At 43.5% G+C, this 15,361-nt stretch overlaps 1 protein-coding gene across 2 annotated transcripts in view; it reads left to right on the plus strand.

Moving 5' to 3' along the window:
• Positions 1 to 9,409: 9,409 nt before the first annotated feature.
• The window catches only part of PLOD2 (procollagen-lysine,2-oxoglutarate 5-dioxygenase 2), a 50,689-nt gene continuing 44,737 nt past the window's right edge, over positions 9,410 to 15,361 (plus strand). For both annotated transcript variants that reach the window (XM_040566920.1, XM_040566921.1), the window contains exon 1: positions 9,410 to 9,774. In XM_040566920.1, the coding sequence (XP_040422854.1) occupies positions 9,666 to 9,774 (109 nt within the window). In that variant the 5' untranslated portion in view covers positions 9,410 to 9,665. The remainder of the gene's footprint in view (positions 9,775 to 15,361) is intronic.

The raw sequence follows: 15,361 nt of genomic DNA on the forward strand, positions 1-15,361 counted from the left end.
ACTGCGATGCATGGTGTCTGATGCTCCTCCAGAGACAAGCAGTAGCAAATTTACCAAACTGATAGCAATAATAAAATTGAATTAATAATAATCTACTGGGATTCCTTAACGTTCCTGTCTGAAGAAAGACGTTCCCTTAGTGCTTTATATTATATTGAAAATCTTCCAAAGGTGCTTATAGTATTGATGTGCTACTTAGGATGGCAGGATTAAAACAAATCACCTTGCCTTCAGATGAGAAACTAATAACATTTGTAGTAGTTCCTAGTTTCTTGCATGCACTACAGTTTCAAAGTGACTTACCCGGACACTACTTTGAGAAGTGGAAACCATGGCTTTTATGTTATCTGGCAGCCTGAAATCTTTCAGATGGCACTGACCTGCAGGGGCTGGATCCAGCAACTCCCTTGACCCTTGTTCCATTTAGGTACACACCAACTGGCAAGAAGAAAAATTCAGCCAGAGAGAGATGATTGAGTGATCTACAGTCCTGGGACCTGATTCTTGAATCTCATGAACTAAGAGCTTCAAAAGGATCTTGAAAAAAGATGAAGGCCACATGACTGGAAATGTTGTATTCGTTTTTGAATGCATTTACCAAAGGCCTGGAAATGAATGCTGCTGTTTCTGAGCTCTGGTCCAGGTTGGAGCAGACTGGCAGACTTAGAGGCAGTTGAGTCATCTCCATACAGAGCTGGCAGAACAAAAGAAAGCATGACAAAAGGGGACTGAGCTAGAGATAGTGATGTGTCCCTGTCATGAAACACAAGATAATGAAATATGTACTGACCCTCAGAGCTTTTGAAAGAGGTGTTTATCTTGAGACTAGGCTAATAGCAGTGCATCGAGAACAGTATTACTTTTTTTTTTCTTTCTTTCTTTTTTCTTTTCCTGGATCTGGTGTACAAATCCCACTCTGGGAACCAAAATGCAAGAATTAAGAACAACATTCCCCACTATGTGTGGTGAATGTTACAGCTGAGCCATAGTGAGTTCTGCAGGCCTTATTTCAGCAGGATTCTCAGTTCTAGGAGATGTAAGCACAATATGAGAACCATGCTAGTAAGTCAGACTTTCCTGTAAGTAAGGGTTTTGCAGAGGTGATAATTTGCTAGGTAGCTGCCTGCCAGAGTCAGGTATAGAGGCTATAAGGTTCTCCGTATTTCTTTGTGGCTATATGAAAGAACTTTGTTAAAGTGTAAATATCTCAAAGGCAAGACTATTCCTACATTGATACAAGCGAAGGGTTCTTGTCTATCACTTTTCTGTGCTATGACAACGGGGTTGCTTTTACCTGGCCACTTCCAAGGAGTGTGCTGGGGATGTGTGTTCTGTGCCTACCAACTTTCCCTCCTTCTTTAGGCACCCTCAGATGGAGTCTGCCTTGCACAGTGTACCTGCGGACACTATTAGCTTGAGTATTGTGAGTTCTACTCTTATAAACTCCATGAAAGTGATTTTGGCTGCAGCCTTCTATACTACACATATCCTCTTTGATGGTCTAAGGAAGAAGGAACAGCAAGACAATGACCCAGGCTTATTGGCTTGTGATTCTCAGGCTATGCGCAGTTTTGGCTGCATTCTTAATCCTGCTTGTGATTTTATGAACAGCCATTCACAGCACTGGCGCACTGCTGGGCTATTTGTGACTCCTGCTATTGATCACAATGTTCTCCCCATTCTGGAGGAGATTGCTGCCTTCTTCCAGTACATAATGGAAGTTTGTTTATTTTTTTTTAAATAGGAAGGAATTTCATTCCATCACATTCCCTAATGTAGAATCAAACTGTAAGTTGCCTTGAGCAATACAGGCTCAAGGATTATCTGGAAGCGAAGCCGCCAGATCACCTCTGAAAATACCCTCATACAGCCCAGACTACAGGAGCAAAATGTCCTGCCAATGACAGGTTTTGCCAACCTGACAAGTCATCAGAATTATCATCATCTTCCTGAGCAACCAAACTACAGCAGAAAAACTTCAGTCTCTGAGAAACTATTTCAAAGATCCAAAGTAGCCATCATTCTGGCTTCTGTTGAGTGATAGGCTAAAAAAAAAAATAAATTAAATTACCAAATCATTTGAAAAGAACCCTCTTGAGGCTCTACTGGAAGTTCTTAATTTATTCCAGTCCATCATTCCCTGAACAGCAGATAGGCAAACACTAAACTGCATATTATTTGTCTTGAATGCAGAGTGGATTGCATTTACCATAAGCATGCTGCTGCTCACAGCATGCCTCCCAGTCAAGCTGCCTGTCTCAAAGAAGGTGTCCATGCTTTTGCTCGCTGCCTAAGAAGTGCAATTGAGAAGAAGCACCCAGTCTGAATACATCTCGCTTTCACAGTACACCACCTGGAACACAAAACTTTTGCGTTGTTTCAGCCACTCCTGGTCATTCTAATACTAAAGGCTGGAATCTGTTCCTATCTCATGCTTGCCCTGACAGCAACTAAGCCAGGCACTTATGTGCACTTATATAGGTGCAACCCCTGTTCTGCAGAAACATTTTTCTACTACCAATGTGAACATACCTTCCCTTCATATCCCCTTTTACCAAATAAAAGTAAGTGCACAGGTAAAACAAGATGAAGAATAGAATGAGAAAAAAATAAATATCTCAAAGGCAGAATTAAGCTCCTAAATGTTTCTAAGGAGAAAAGCACATTCTCCTACGGCTTTGGTCATGAAATTTTCTTTCTTGCTTGCTTGTGTCAAGGACATTCTGCTCACAACCTCAACTTTCCTGGTAATGGTATTTAACTGTTCATTTAAAGATAGAATTCTTATTTTCCATACTTTGTTTTTATTGGCTGCCACCTCTGTTTCCCTTTAAAAGGTTTTCTTGTGAAGAGGCAAAACAGTTAGGCACTGCAAAGCCATATGATTTTTTGACCAACCAGAGAGGCACTAAATTAAGTAAGATCTGTGACTCTCAGCTTTTCCTCGCCTTTCCTGTGGTGAGACCATCACACGACTCCTGAAAACTGGAATGCTGAAGGCTTTCTGTAAGGGGACTGTAGCAGGAGCAAAATCATCGCCAGCCCATCTCCTGTCTTTCTTTCTCAAATCCAGTGCTGCAGAAATTCTGCCAAAAGTCATTCTGAGGCCATCTGTGATTCCTCATTTAGGTCACACAGGAAGTAGGAAATAAGACTACTAAGTTAATTGCAATTTTGTTTAAATCAACTTAAATTACTAAAAAATGTCCTACCTGTCAAAATTAGGTTTTGTCAGGCAGCAGTTTATATTTACCTTAAATAAGTCAGCTGGAGAGAATGAGATCATTGCAGACAGGCAGAACAGTCATAAAACTACCAGAGAAAGGTCAGGAAAAGAAGATTAGACCAAAAACATTCCAGTAACAGAGAATATGAATTATGATGTCTTCCCTTAGGGGAATACTTGTGGGACAAGCTTCCCTGCTCCTGCAGTTTTCCCAAATTGCTGTTCTAGGAGCCTCAACCAGGCTTCTGAAATCACAGAAAAAACAAAGAGTAGGCTTTAGGGTAACTTTTGTAAAACACACACTGACCGGCCCTCCTCTATTGGCCGAACACATGGGACACTCTTCAGTCTGTTTAATACCACAGACTTACTCAGAGGAACATTTTTTACAGTACGATGGTTTGTTGACAGAGACACAAACACTCACATAGACTCCCAGTTTTAGACGATTTTATAAATGCATTTTTTTCCACCAGTTTCTATTCATTCCACAGTAAATGTTTAATTTTTTTCTCTTTCAGCCAGTTTTCTTGAATGTCAGTTCCTTTCCATTATATTATTTTCTGCATCTCTAAACTATAAAAAAAGCAAGACTAAATTGCTCATTATGATTAATTGTCCATTTCAACACCATTCATTTGAGGCTCTGCAAAGCATTTTATAGTTTATGGGGTGACGGGACTGAAATTTTTACAAGATCAACCCTGATCAGTAGGGTTTACAAGATAAACTCTGCAGGGCTTAATTCTCAGCTTTTTGTGCCTATATAAATCATGCACAAATGAATGCAATGAAAGCAAAAAATGGGGATCAGACCTGGCCTTAAACCAGACCTCCCTCACTGAGGGAGGTCTTAAGCATCTGGTTTAAGGTCAGGTCAGCAGGATTTATTCACTTATGACGCATGCTGACTTCAGTAGTGCAGGATTGGACCTCAAGGCTGGAGCAATCATGTCATAAATGCCAAAGGATGAACCGCAGACAAAAACTTAGCACGGCTTTTCATGGGCACTCATGTCTTGCTGCTCAGTCTCAGTAAAGGAATGTAACTCTCCTTGTAATTTCAAAGCCACTCAGTCGATCTTTTGAGTAATTATGGGATGACAACTGATTATACCCTGGAAATGCTTGCTAACACTATTAATCTTTTGCTCGTTTGGGCTGTTTGTGCCTATAATTATAAATAAGTGAATGAAACAAAGTAATTTCTGATTGGGTCGCTTGGGAAAGAACCGATGAATTTAGCCCGAGTGATTCACTCCATGCTCAGTAGTGCAAGGTGCTGAGCATCCCCTGAACTCAGTGGCTCCAACCGCTCCCGAGGAGTGCTGAGCCTTTCGGTCATGGGCTGGATCATACATATAATAACAAGACTGGGGCGGCAGCTCCCAGGACGGTTCTGATTGAAGTTGAGGATAAATTAAAGGGAGACAACCAAAGAGAAACTATTTTCAGACAGTAAGAGTGGAATTTTGGTAACATTAAGCTTGATTCTTTGAAAATAAAATGTCTATGGAAGATTTCTTACTACGGTTGAACTACTAAAGCAGCGGTTATTAAAGACGCATATACACAGAGTAGGTCAGGCAATGCAATGCACATTTTAATGCTATATTATTGCCAGATGGGCCTTTAAGCTCATTTTGATCTTTTTTTCTTAAAAAAATAAACACATATTGCTGTTTTTCATTTTTGTTTAGTTCTAGTATTTCACAGACTTGTGCTCAAGTTAAACAGACAAAAGCATTTAAATGATATATACCCGTAGAGCGTTTTTTTCTGTAACTGAAAAGGGTTTTTTAAGCTTTCTATTTCTTTGGAATATATTTTTTAGTATTATTCTATAATAAAAGCCTGCTATTTTCAGCTACCCCTGACTCATGTAGAATATTGATATGTGTGTTGAATTTATCATTCAAAACCAGTATTTTCAGAAATTACACAAAGTAAATCATTTAACTGGGAAAATAGGTATGATTTACTAATCTAAGCTCAAAGATAAACTCAGGTTACCGAATGTTTATTACATGACAGTAATAAAATATTATCTTAAATTAATTCTGTCGTTTACATGCACTTGAGCCAGGCAGTGGAATCACAGAGATACGGAATTACCTCTGTGACACATGGAGAGGACAAATGTTATAAAACTAGAAAGACATTTGAGGGGACAAGATGGAACAGAATGGAAGAGGAATGAATTTGTTCTTCATAACAAATAAGTTATGACTACTGCAATTGAAAATATGTGAGGAGTGACTGGCATTTGCCCAGAAAAATAGACTGGATTATTGCTTGTCAAATTTGCTATTTGTTAGAAAACCCTTTATGATCTTTATTGAGGTATAGGACTTAGGGTTCTTGCATTAAATTTCTTTTTTATTCTTGAAGTACTGGTGATAGTGAATTGTTGACAATTCCTCTGTCCCACAGTTTTCCACAGACTAATCTCATTATTTTTCTTTGCTTTTGATTTTATTACAGTCTATTGAACAACTTCAGTGTTGCAATACTGCATGTGAGCACTGCTGCCTCATTTCAGCACCTGTGGAAAAGGTATGATAGTGGGGCTCCTGAACGAAGGAGGGGGTTTGAAGGCCTAGACTTGTGGAGTGAGATGAGTCCAAGAACAGGAAAAGCCCACCAGGAGCACAGTCTGCGGTTTTCTGTTTTTCTTACAGAGTGAAATAAAGAGTAGTTGGAAGATATGAAAAAGATCTCTTAGAAAAAGATGCAAGTAATCTCTGGTCTGCCTGGTTTGTTCTACATGTTAGTTTTTACAGTTTCTCTGCAAAAAGTTTGTGGAAGATGCACCATGTCTGAGTGCAGGGGAGCTGGAGAGCTTGCTTTGGAGAGAAAGAGAGCTGCTGTTCCTTTTAAGTGCTATGTAAAAGCTTTGCCACCTTTGTCTTTGATTTCAAAAGCCTTTCACCTTTCCTCTTAACTGCGCCACAGGTGACAGCTGTTTAGCACATCTCAAGCAACAAACAAAGCTCTGACTACTGCTGATTTATATGGGTCAAGTAAGATCCTTCCTTCCCTGCTGCAGTTTGGTCCTTAGAGAGCACAGCTACAGCTTTCAAAACTCAGAGGGCAGCTTCCTATGATGGGACCTACCTCCATCTGGCTGCGATGATGGGCTTGCATTGTGATGAAAGCCTGGTTCCATTCCACGTTGCACCAGTTATGCGTATGTTGAAATGTTAAATTGTTGGTGGTTTAGAGAAGATGGAAGTTGCCAGCCCTATGATGATTTCATACAGTTAGGAAACAGATGGGGAGAAGGAGGTAGGGATATGCAAATACAGGCAGGGAATCACTGAGACTGTAAAAGAGGTGTCTGGACATCTGAGGAAAAAGTCACTGGAGGAATGGAGATTTCTAAAAAATCAGGAAGCTGTTGTCTCCTGCAAAGGTCCCATAGAATTTTGCCCAAATATCTGCCAGCTGAATCCTAGATGTTATTGCTGATCTGTTGAAAATGCACTGTGCCTGCAAAAAAATTAATAGTTTGGCAACTGACTGTGTGGTTACAGAAAATCACTTGTCACAGTGACTATCTGAAGAGAGGACTGCTTGCAGTTTCTCCCTTTTCTGGTTTTGCTCACTGTTGCTGGAGTTTTGGAACAAGAAAATCCTTCGGGCTCCCATGTTCAGAGCCCCACAACTAACAGGAATGAATTAACTCCCCTCCTCCATGCCTGCTTAACCAAATTTATTAATTTCTCATGAAGAAATTGCCTTGTTGCAAAGGAAAAAGGTTTTATTCTTTATGAAAAAAAGGTTGATAAGGTCAAAAGTCAAAGGAGCAAATGGTGACAATGTGAGACTATTTCTTGGGACACTTCTAGAAATTGTTTCTGGAGTTAACTTCTGTAGTACAATATGCATATTTGCATGGCACATTGCACACTGTCTGTGTTATTCTTTAAATAATAAGTTCCTACTCAGTTCAGAGATTTAGGTGTTGAGTGAACTGTAACGGTAACAGTACCGGAGCTGCTTGCAATAGTATCAGGAGAGTCCCAGACCCTGCTAACCACCAGCTGCCAGCTCACGCCTTGAAGTTGGTATTTCTGGACAACAGTGGCATTTCTAACCCGAGTGTCTGCAGAGGCAGGGCGAGACAGAGCTCCTGGGCGTTCCGTAGCTGCTTGAGCTCAGCGCTGGAGTTTCACAAGCGTTTTTCCTTCCATCAGGCAGTGTCTGAGTGAAGCCTCTGGGGGTAGGAGATGTCTTGGCCACATCTATCACTTTGAAAGCACTGCTTTCAGCTCTGCATTGTCCTGGGGGAAAAGCTTGAATTTTCTAAGAATAGTCTAAAATAAAATTAGCTTACAAGAGACCAGGGACAATAAGAAAATGTAGACGTTCCTAGTCACATTCCAGGTTTGAACTTGTACATACGAGTTGTGTTTGTTTCTATCACTGTGCTCTCCTCCCATTTTTGTTACGCATTAGAAATCTGTCCTTGCCAGCTATCTCCTTTTCTTTCAATATTTACATCCTTCTTTCACTTTTCATTCTCCCCTGCTACTGTCTACCTGCACTTTTGATAACAAAATACCTAATACTCCTAATACCTAAAATACTCCTAGGGTTTCTCTGAGATGCTGCCTCCTGTTTTGTTCAGTGGTGTCCAGGTAATGGTGTTGTTCTGGGACCTGCGTATCAATCTCCATTGAAACTAGCTGCTGCTGCTAGAGGTGAGCTGCCGGGCTGTGGCTCCTCAGAGCACTGCGTATGGACATGACACTCAGCTGATGATTTTACCCTCAACCCTGAGGGCTGAAGCTTTGCCTGCTTTCCGTCCCATCCCATCTGTGGGAGCCATGACCTCAGCTCCATGGTATTCTGAAATGGTGGCCAACCATCATTTTTCCCCTCAGGCATTACAGAAGAAGTCTGTCATTTCTTTCGTGGTTGGTAGTATTAAGTGTTCTACATGTCTCCTTTGATTTAATTCCTTCTCGATGACTTCTTATTTTTCAGCTTGTTAATGACACACTCTGTATATCTCTCAGTACAAGTATTACTGTTAAGCTGTTCTGGATCTGAGGTGAGGTTTGATCTGTTGAGGACCTCTTTCTAAAAGTTGCTTACCCGTTTTCTACCTTAAGAATATAGCTGTAGCATAGTAACTATTTTTTTCCATCTTCACTTTTCATAGGCCCAATTTCTTACTTGATATTTTGAACTTTTTTCTTAAAAAAAAATAAAACAACCAAGAGAGAAGTGCTTGCAGTGTCATCCCAGCCACGGCACTGCTCACCAGCAGCCAGCGCAGCCTGTGTAGCGCGGGGGAGCGCTCAGCAGCAGCAGAGCTGCTCCTCGGAAGAGTGAGCAGAGGCCGCACGTGGGTGAGTGCAGAGCTGTGCTCATGCTGTCTGCAGTCAGAAGATGTTTGTTCTCTGGTAAATCTCTGCCTGCCTGACAGGGGTGGCAGGAGAAAGTAGGTCACAAGTAATTGCCCAAGAACGTGAGGGGCTTTGCTGTTTTTCCTGAAGTTACCAACCACGCCTTCACCATTGTGTTACTTGGTTTTCAGCGTTTCCCCATCCCCACTGCCATGGGGCTTTCTCTGCTCTAGGAGCTGGTGGGACCAAGGACCTGGCCTCTTCCTTCGCTCTCCCCCCATGCCCTGTGTGCTGCCTGGGCTGGACAGAGCGAGTCCTGCCAAAGAACTGTGAAAGCATCTGGGCACGTAGCGCTGGGCCTGGTTTCTGCTTTGGCTTCCAGGCAAAAGCATCCCGTTCTTACTGCTGCAGGAGCCAGGGTCAAGCTTTCCCTCCTTTCACCCTTGTTTTTTTCTTTAATTTTTAATCCGTGGGTCCAAAAAAAGCCCATCTGCTAGGCCCATAGAACCATTCAGGATAAAAAGTGAGGTGTCTCCCTGACTGTACACAAGTGGGGCTTAAATACATGAATCCTGCTTTCAGCACTGATTTTTCTTTTGGATCCAGCCCTTAGTGCTTGAACATTTCCAAGGCGCAATCCACGGCCCGCCAGCTGCTGTTCCACCCAACGTGCCTCCTCACACGTGGGTCACTGCGGCGTGGGGATGGACACTTCTGGCCAGGGGGCGGAGCTTAGCGACTCACAGGCGGGGCTTAACGCAGAAGGAGGGGTTTATCGGCAAAAGGGGCGTAGTTTACTGGGCAAAAGGGCGTGATTTATCGGGCAGCCCCGCCCCCGGCGGCGGTGGTGGCGGCGGCGGCAGCGTGTGGCCGGGCGCGGCAGCGGCTGCGTTGCGCTCCCGGAGCCCTATAAAGGCTGGGGCGGGCGGCGGCAGCCTGGCCTCCTGCCCACTCCGGAGGAGGAGGAGGAGCGGCACCGCGGAGGTTCCTAGCACCGTTTTTTTTCGCCTTTTTAAATATTTTTTCTTTCCCACCCCAGCCGTCGGGGAGCGGCGGCAGGCCGGCGGGTGCGGAGGGGGAAGATGGCGAGGAGCGGAGCCCGGCCCCCGCGCCTCCTCCTGCCGCTGCTGCTCGCCCTGGCGCTGCCGGCGGCGGCGGAGCGCAGCCCCGGGCCCGGCACCGGCCCCGCAGGTGAGGCGCGGAGCGGTGCGGGAGGGAGAGCCGCGAGCCGCGCTGCGCAGGCTGGGAGCTGCCGCGGTTATGGATTAATCGCTTAATTCGTGCGTGTGCTTTATGGGGTCGGCAGCGCCCCGGGTTGCTGTCGGAAGGAGCGCCGGCACCCGCAGAGAGATGCGGGGCTCAGCCTAGGCACGAGGGTAAAAATAGATCCCCTGCTGGGAAGCCAGAGGCTCTGCCTTTCTCCCTCCCCCTCGCTTTCTTCCCTTCTCCCCGACAAGGTGGTGATGGGCACGGGTTTTTCCACTGCTAGGGAAAGCACAGCCCGTTCGCCTCTGCCCTGAACTCTAGAAGCTCCTGGAGAAGTGCCCTTCTTCAGGCAAAAAGCAAGCTGGTCCTTGGAGTCTCGCTCTCTCCTTGCTCCTTGTGCTTTGTAGTCTCTTTGGCTTCGAGGAGCCAGAAGGTAGAAAGCAATTTTATCTTCAGCATGTAAAATAAAAGAATGTATACAGGAAATTCCCTCAAAGAGAGGTGTCCAAACACATGTGTGTTAAACTATATGCCAGAACATATGTCCTGTGCTGCTTTAGAGTCTGTATTTCTGTTCTCTGTTCTAGAAATAGAAAGGTATTCTATCCCACTGGACTGTTACCACATGAAATCTGAAGTAATTTTATTTCCTGCCTTGTTTACTCAAGAGTGTAATCAAGTTATTTTTATTATCTGGCTTAATTTTCTTTTTGGTGTGCTGAAAGAAGCTCCCCTTTCTGCGATCTTGTTTCCAGCAAGTTCTGATTTTTGACTGGAATTCTGCTGCCTTAGCTGGTAACCAGCGTAAGAAAAAAAATTGGTGTGGATGGATACCAGGTGCTGCTCATGCCCAGTTTTTTTCTTTTGCTACTTTTGGTCATTCTGCGGGGTTCCCTGAAGGCTGCAGTGTGCGCTGCTGTTCACGCTCTGGATGCCCTGAGCATCTCTGTCCCGGCCACGGCAGACCCGCAGAGCTGCAGCCTCCTAGGGCGTGTGTTGGGCAAAACACTCAGCTCCTGTGTCTGCGGTCAGGGCAGGGAGACTGTAGGGCAGGCTTCCTTGGCCGTCAGTTGTAGCAATCACAGTTACATTTGTTCTCTGCAATATCTATTCAATGCGTTTTTAAGCTAGGTGTTTTAGCTGTGGGATCTCATGCTGATGTAAGCTAATGGCTGGCCTAGTAATGAGTTCTGGTTTTAAATCCTGCTGGTGTTCAAAGGTGTGAAAATCAGAGACTGTGTAGTTCAGAGTGGTGGATGTTGCACTGTGATTCAGCAAACTATAAACAGACTGCTACATCTAGATAAATAATAAAAATGTTACTCAAAAACAGTCTGTGTTGAACTGTAGTGAACTGCTGAGTGGAAACCACTCCTTGAGTAGCTTCTTGACCCCAGCTGCTGCCTGCTGTGTTGCTTGTTTTCAATCCAGTTTTAACCATTAAATGTTATCCCCAAGCCTGTGGTGTTTGCTTGAAGAGGAACAGCCCATTAGTGTGCTTTCAGTTCTAGGAATCTAGCTTTACTTTCTAGTCTAGTCTATTTCTCTCTATTCTTTGTGTGTGTACATGGACTCTGACTCCTGGGTGATGAAGACAGAAGTTTTAGTGTAGAACAATGGCATCAGTGTATTCCTGTTGCACCAAGCTTATAGTGTACCTGTTGCTTACCATTCAGTGCTGAAGGAGATGTGGAGAGGGAGTGGTAAAGACACTTTTCATTCTCAGTTCCCACTGAGAATGTGAATTTCCCTGCCTTTATTGGGTCCGTTCCCCAGAGGCAGTGGCCTTGGTCACTTGGCTGCGTGGTCCTGTCGCTGCTATGGGTTGTAAAAGCGCCGAACTGGCAGGTGTTGAGCTGGCTGGGTGGGTTGCTGCCATCTGTGTGTGCTCCCCCAAATGCAGGGGTGGGGATTTGGGGTTTGTTGCAGGGAGCAGAGGTGGCTTCCAGTGCTGACGTGGCCAGGCCATGCGGCTTCTTGTGCTGGCTGCAAGCACTTCGGGCAATAGCAGGTAACGGGTGTAGCTGTGGGGGGGCTCGCCAGAGATGCAGCATGTACTATTGCCATTACTGTTGACCTATTTTGAGCTCGGCCAAACTGATGACTGTGACTGACAGCGATTATAGCCCTTTCACTGAGGCTCTCTAGTAAAGAAGCAAGGGGATTTAATCACTTCAGCATCTAAACACATATTGAAAGAACTGAAAGACTGGTGGAGGCTGTAAGTATGGCACTCCACACCTCCTCCTTCTTGCCTAGTTTTCTGTTTCGTGCTTCTATGTGATACTGCTTTTGTCCCAGCTTGTCACCACAGTATCTGAAACTGCTGCAAGAGCTTGTGATGCTGTGCTCGTGCTGTCCCTGAGGAGGTCCGTGCCTCTGTACAGGATGTGCCTGTGAGGACAGTAGGAGAGCGCTGCGACGTGCTTCTGACAAGTGAGGGGTAAAGGCAGGGCTGTGCCCAGGGCCCTGGCCATGCTGATTTACCTGTGTGCCAGGCACCTTCACCACGATTTTCCGGGGAGTATTTGGGGTCAGGGTACAGCAACAAAGTCATCCTTCCATCACATGTTTTCCCCTTGAAAACATTGCTGTGTGTGAAGGCACACTGTGTTGGCAGTCTGAGGTCTTTGTAGCACCTGTTGGAGAGGCTGCACAATGGAAGCCTCTGATGGAGAAGAAATAATAGTAATAAACTTGAGCTTTTTGGTCAGGTTTTTACTTTCCTTAGGTGGAGGTAGACCACAGTGGTGGATATGATATTGCTCTCGTTGTGATATGCAGTGCAGTCAAGTAAGATCACTGAAACTTTAACCAGAAAATGCATTTCTAATTAAAACAGGAAAAAATAAAACAGCTGTGACATCTATCATCAATACTTGGTCCTGTAAGTTACTGTGTAAATGTGCAGTGGAATGACTACCATGTTATGCTAGCCAGGAAGGTTTTGCCTGAAATGTTCCTGTCAAGGATCTAAACTAAGAGATTATTTCTCAAATCTTTCTTTGCGCTGGTTGAATATTCTGGAGAGTCATGATTTATGTCTGAGTTCTTATCTTTTTTTTCACCGTCACTCCTGCTTATTTAAGTGACTCAGCCTTTTCATAGGGAGCTGTTTAGTTTGTTGAACTACTGCTATTATACTGCATGATCAGAAGGAACACCTTTCCATTTTTGTTGAGCTGCTAATCTGTTTAAAACTTAATTCACTGGAGCAGTGTGTCAAGTAATTTCTCTTGGCATGAAGAGCAGTTATGGTCACAATAAAGGCATTTTTATTTTCATTTTTAATGTCTGTTTTTATAGTTCTTGAGGGACCAGCAAGGAGAGAGATTTTGAAAGTGAAGAATATCTTTATTCCCTCTTAATTTAAACACAGAGCATAATTCCCTTCAGCACGGAGCACAACTTGACCAAACAGATTGGTAACAGGAATGTGTCTGTGCGTAGGAATGTCGTAGCTCTGTAGAATAAGTGACACTTAATCATCAAGGAATACGTGCTTGCAAGCACAGTCTGACACTACTGTGGTGTTTATGCTGTAAGTTCTGTGATATAGCTGCTTTTCAGTATTTCTTTATGGTGAATTCAGTTTTAAAAGTAGGGATTATACTGGCCATGAGGAGACTATGTAAATAAAATCAACAGATTATTTCTTTTGAGGAGCTAGAATTCATGTTATAATTTGCAGCGGGGGGGTGGGGAGGGATGACAAACACAAAGAAATAGAATAAATCTTTCATTTGGTAATCTTGACAGTAATCTGCCTTTTCCATGTTCTCATTGTCTGCTTGCATGTCTTTTTTTTAATTAAGAGCTTCATATTGCTTCAAAATGAGCACTGACTGCAGAAATTTAGGTATCTACTAATTGTTGAACTATTTAGATTATTGGCAGATAAACTATGCAGTTAACATATGATCATTTCAATCTGTTCCTACTCAAATCAAAATCAAAGATACTGTAGATTACTTAAATTTCTTTTAAAACACAACTGTTTTTGTGATGTAATACAAAGTAATTACAGATCAACTTCTTTAATAGTTTAAGGCTAATCAGTAGAACTCTGCCTTGGCTTAAAACATCCTAATTTATAGGAAAACTCTAAAGAAAATCACTTTTAGTGATTGACCCACCAGTTCTCTCAGGCTATCCTTTGAAAATGTTCTAACATTTTTTTTCCTTGTAATAAGTTGCAACTCTATTGGTCCACTGTGGATTTTCTTAGAAAACAGATGTAGGACATGGGTGTGTGTCCTTTTTGATGGTAGTACTGATTCTTGAAATGTAACTGCAAATAGCTTTTTAAAGCTGACACATGCAGTATTTATAAGTAATGCAGACATTTGATCAGGGAAAAAATGCAAACTAAGAAAAAAGACAGGAAAGTGCTAAACAAAAACAGATTTGGTGTTTAAGTGCTGTTCCTTTGAGAGTTAATTTTGTACCTGGGGGGTTCTAAGTGTCAGTGTACTGAATCAGCCCACCAGAGGGTCTCACTGAAATCAACTGTGCAGAAGATAAATGTATCTTGTTGTTTAGCAACTGAAGTGCTTTGCCATTTAAAAAAAAAAAAAGTGAAACTGGAGTGCTTAATTTTGAATCTAGCATGAAAGTTTAATACAACAAAGTATTTCTTTAGGCTTTCATAAGCAATTTACTATTTCTTATCACTGTAAAACAACTGTACATGTGTTTGCATAAGATCAGGACCAGGTCCATAAACCTAGTAACTGAGGTTGCTAGTCAGCTGTTTGATGTTAAAAGTGCTTTGAAATACACATCATTCATACCATGTCCTGGTGTTTGGTGTCAGAAGCAGGACAGAAGTCTTCGGTGCTGTTCTGTGGCTTGAAGGACTGGCTCACTTGAGACAGGCACTTTCTTTCTGTTGCAAGTGTGGAGTTGCAGTTCCTCTTTCACATAGAAAAGGCCTCTGAAAAGTGTGGTTTTCTCCTCCCAGGGCTGTGGGGCCTGCATTTCTGTTTGGTTATTGAAATGGTCCAAGCTGGGCTGTGGAGATCAGAGGCTGTGTTTTGAATGTCCTGTGTCTGGAAGCAGGCCGGGTGCAGGCATCCAGGTTGGTTATGCCTCTTCAAGACAGCTCCAGCTCCACTTTCTCCGTTGTTAAACAAAGACTAGTCAAAGGAGAAATCATAATTGCAAATCTTAATTGCAGAGTTTCACTGATGGCTTGTTTAGCTGTCCAAAACCAAGATTTAATGATGTCTGGTGCTGTGTGTGACCGGCTGTTTAAACAGCTGGACTTGCTGAATAACAGCTTAGCCAGCAGCATGCTCTTCTCCAGATACACATTTATGAGAGAGACAGAGGGTGAGGCTACTAAAAGGTGGAAGCTGAGTAACCTTTCTCACTCGGGCAGCTGATGTTAGTTGTCCCCTGGCCCCAGCTGTGCAGCCTCAGTGGCAGATCACAGCCAGACCGTCCAACAGGCACGAACATGCCCAGCCGCTGCCGTGGCTCCATCCCTGCCACTCTCAGAGGGACTTCTGTGTCTAGCTGCCATCTGGGCACTCAAACTGCTGTAACCCCATCACCCAATCTGTTTGTT

The sequence above is a fragment of the Cygnus olor genome, chromosome 9, assembly GCF_009769625.2.
Source record: "Cygnus olor isolate bCygOlo1 chromosome 9, bCygOlo1.pri.v2, whole genome shotgun sequence".
Classification (NCBI taxonomy): Eukaryota; Metazoa; Chordata; class Aves; order Anseriformes; family Anatidae; genus Cygnus; species Cygnus olor.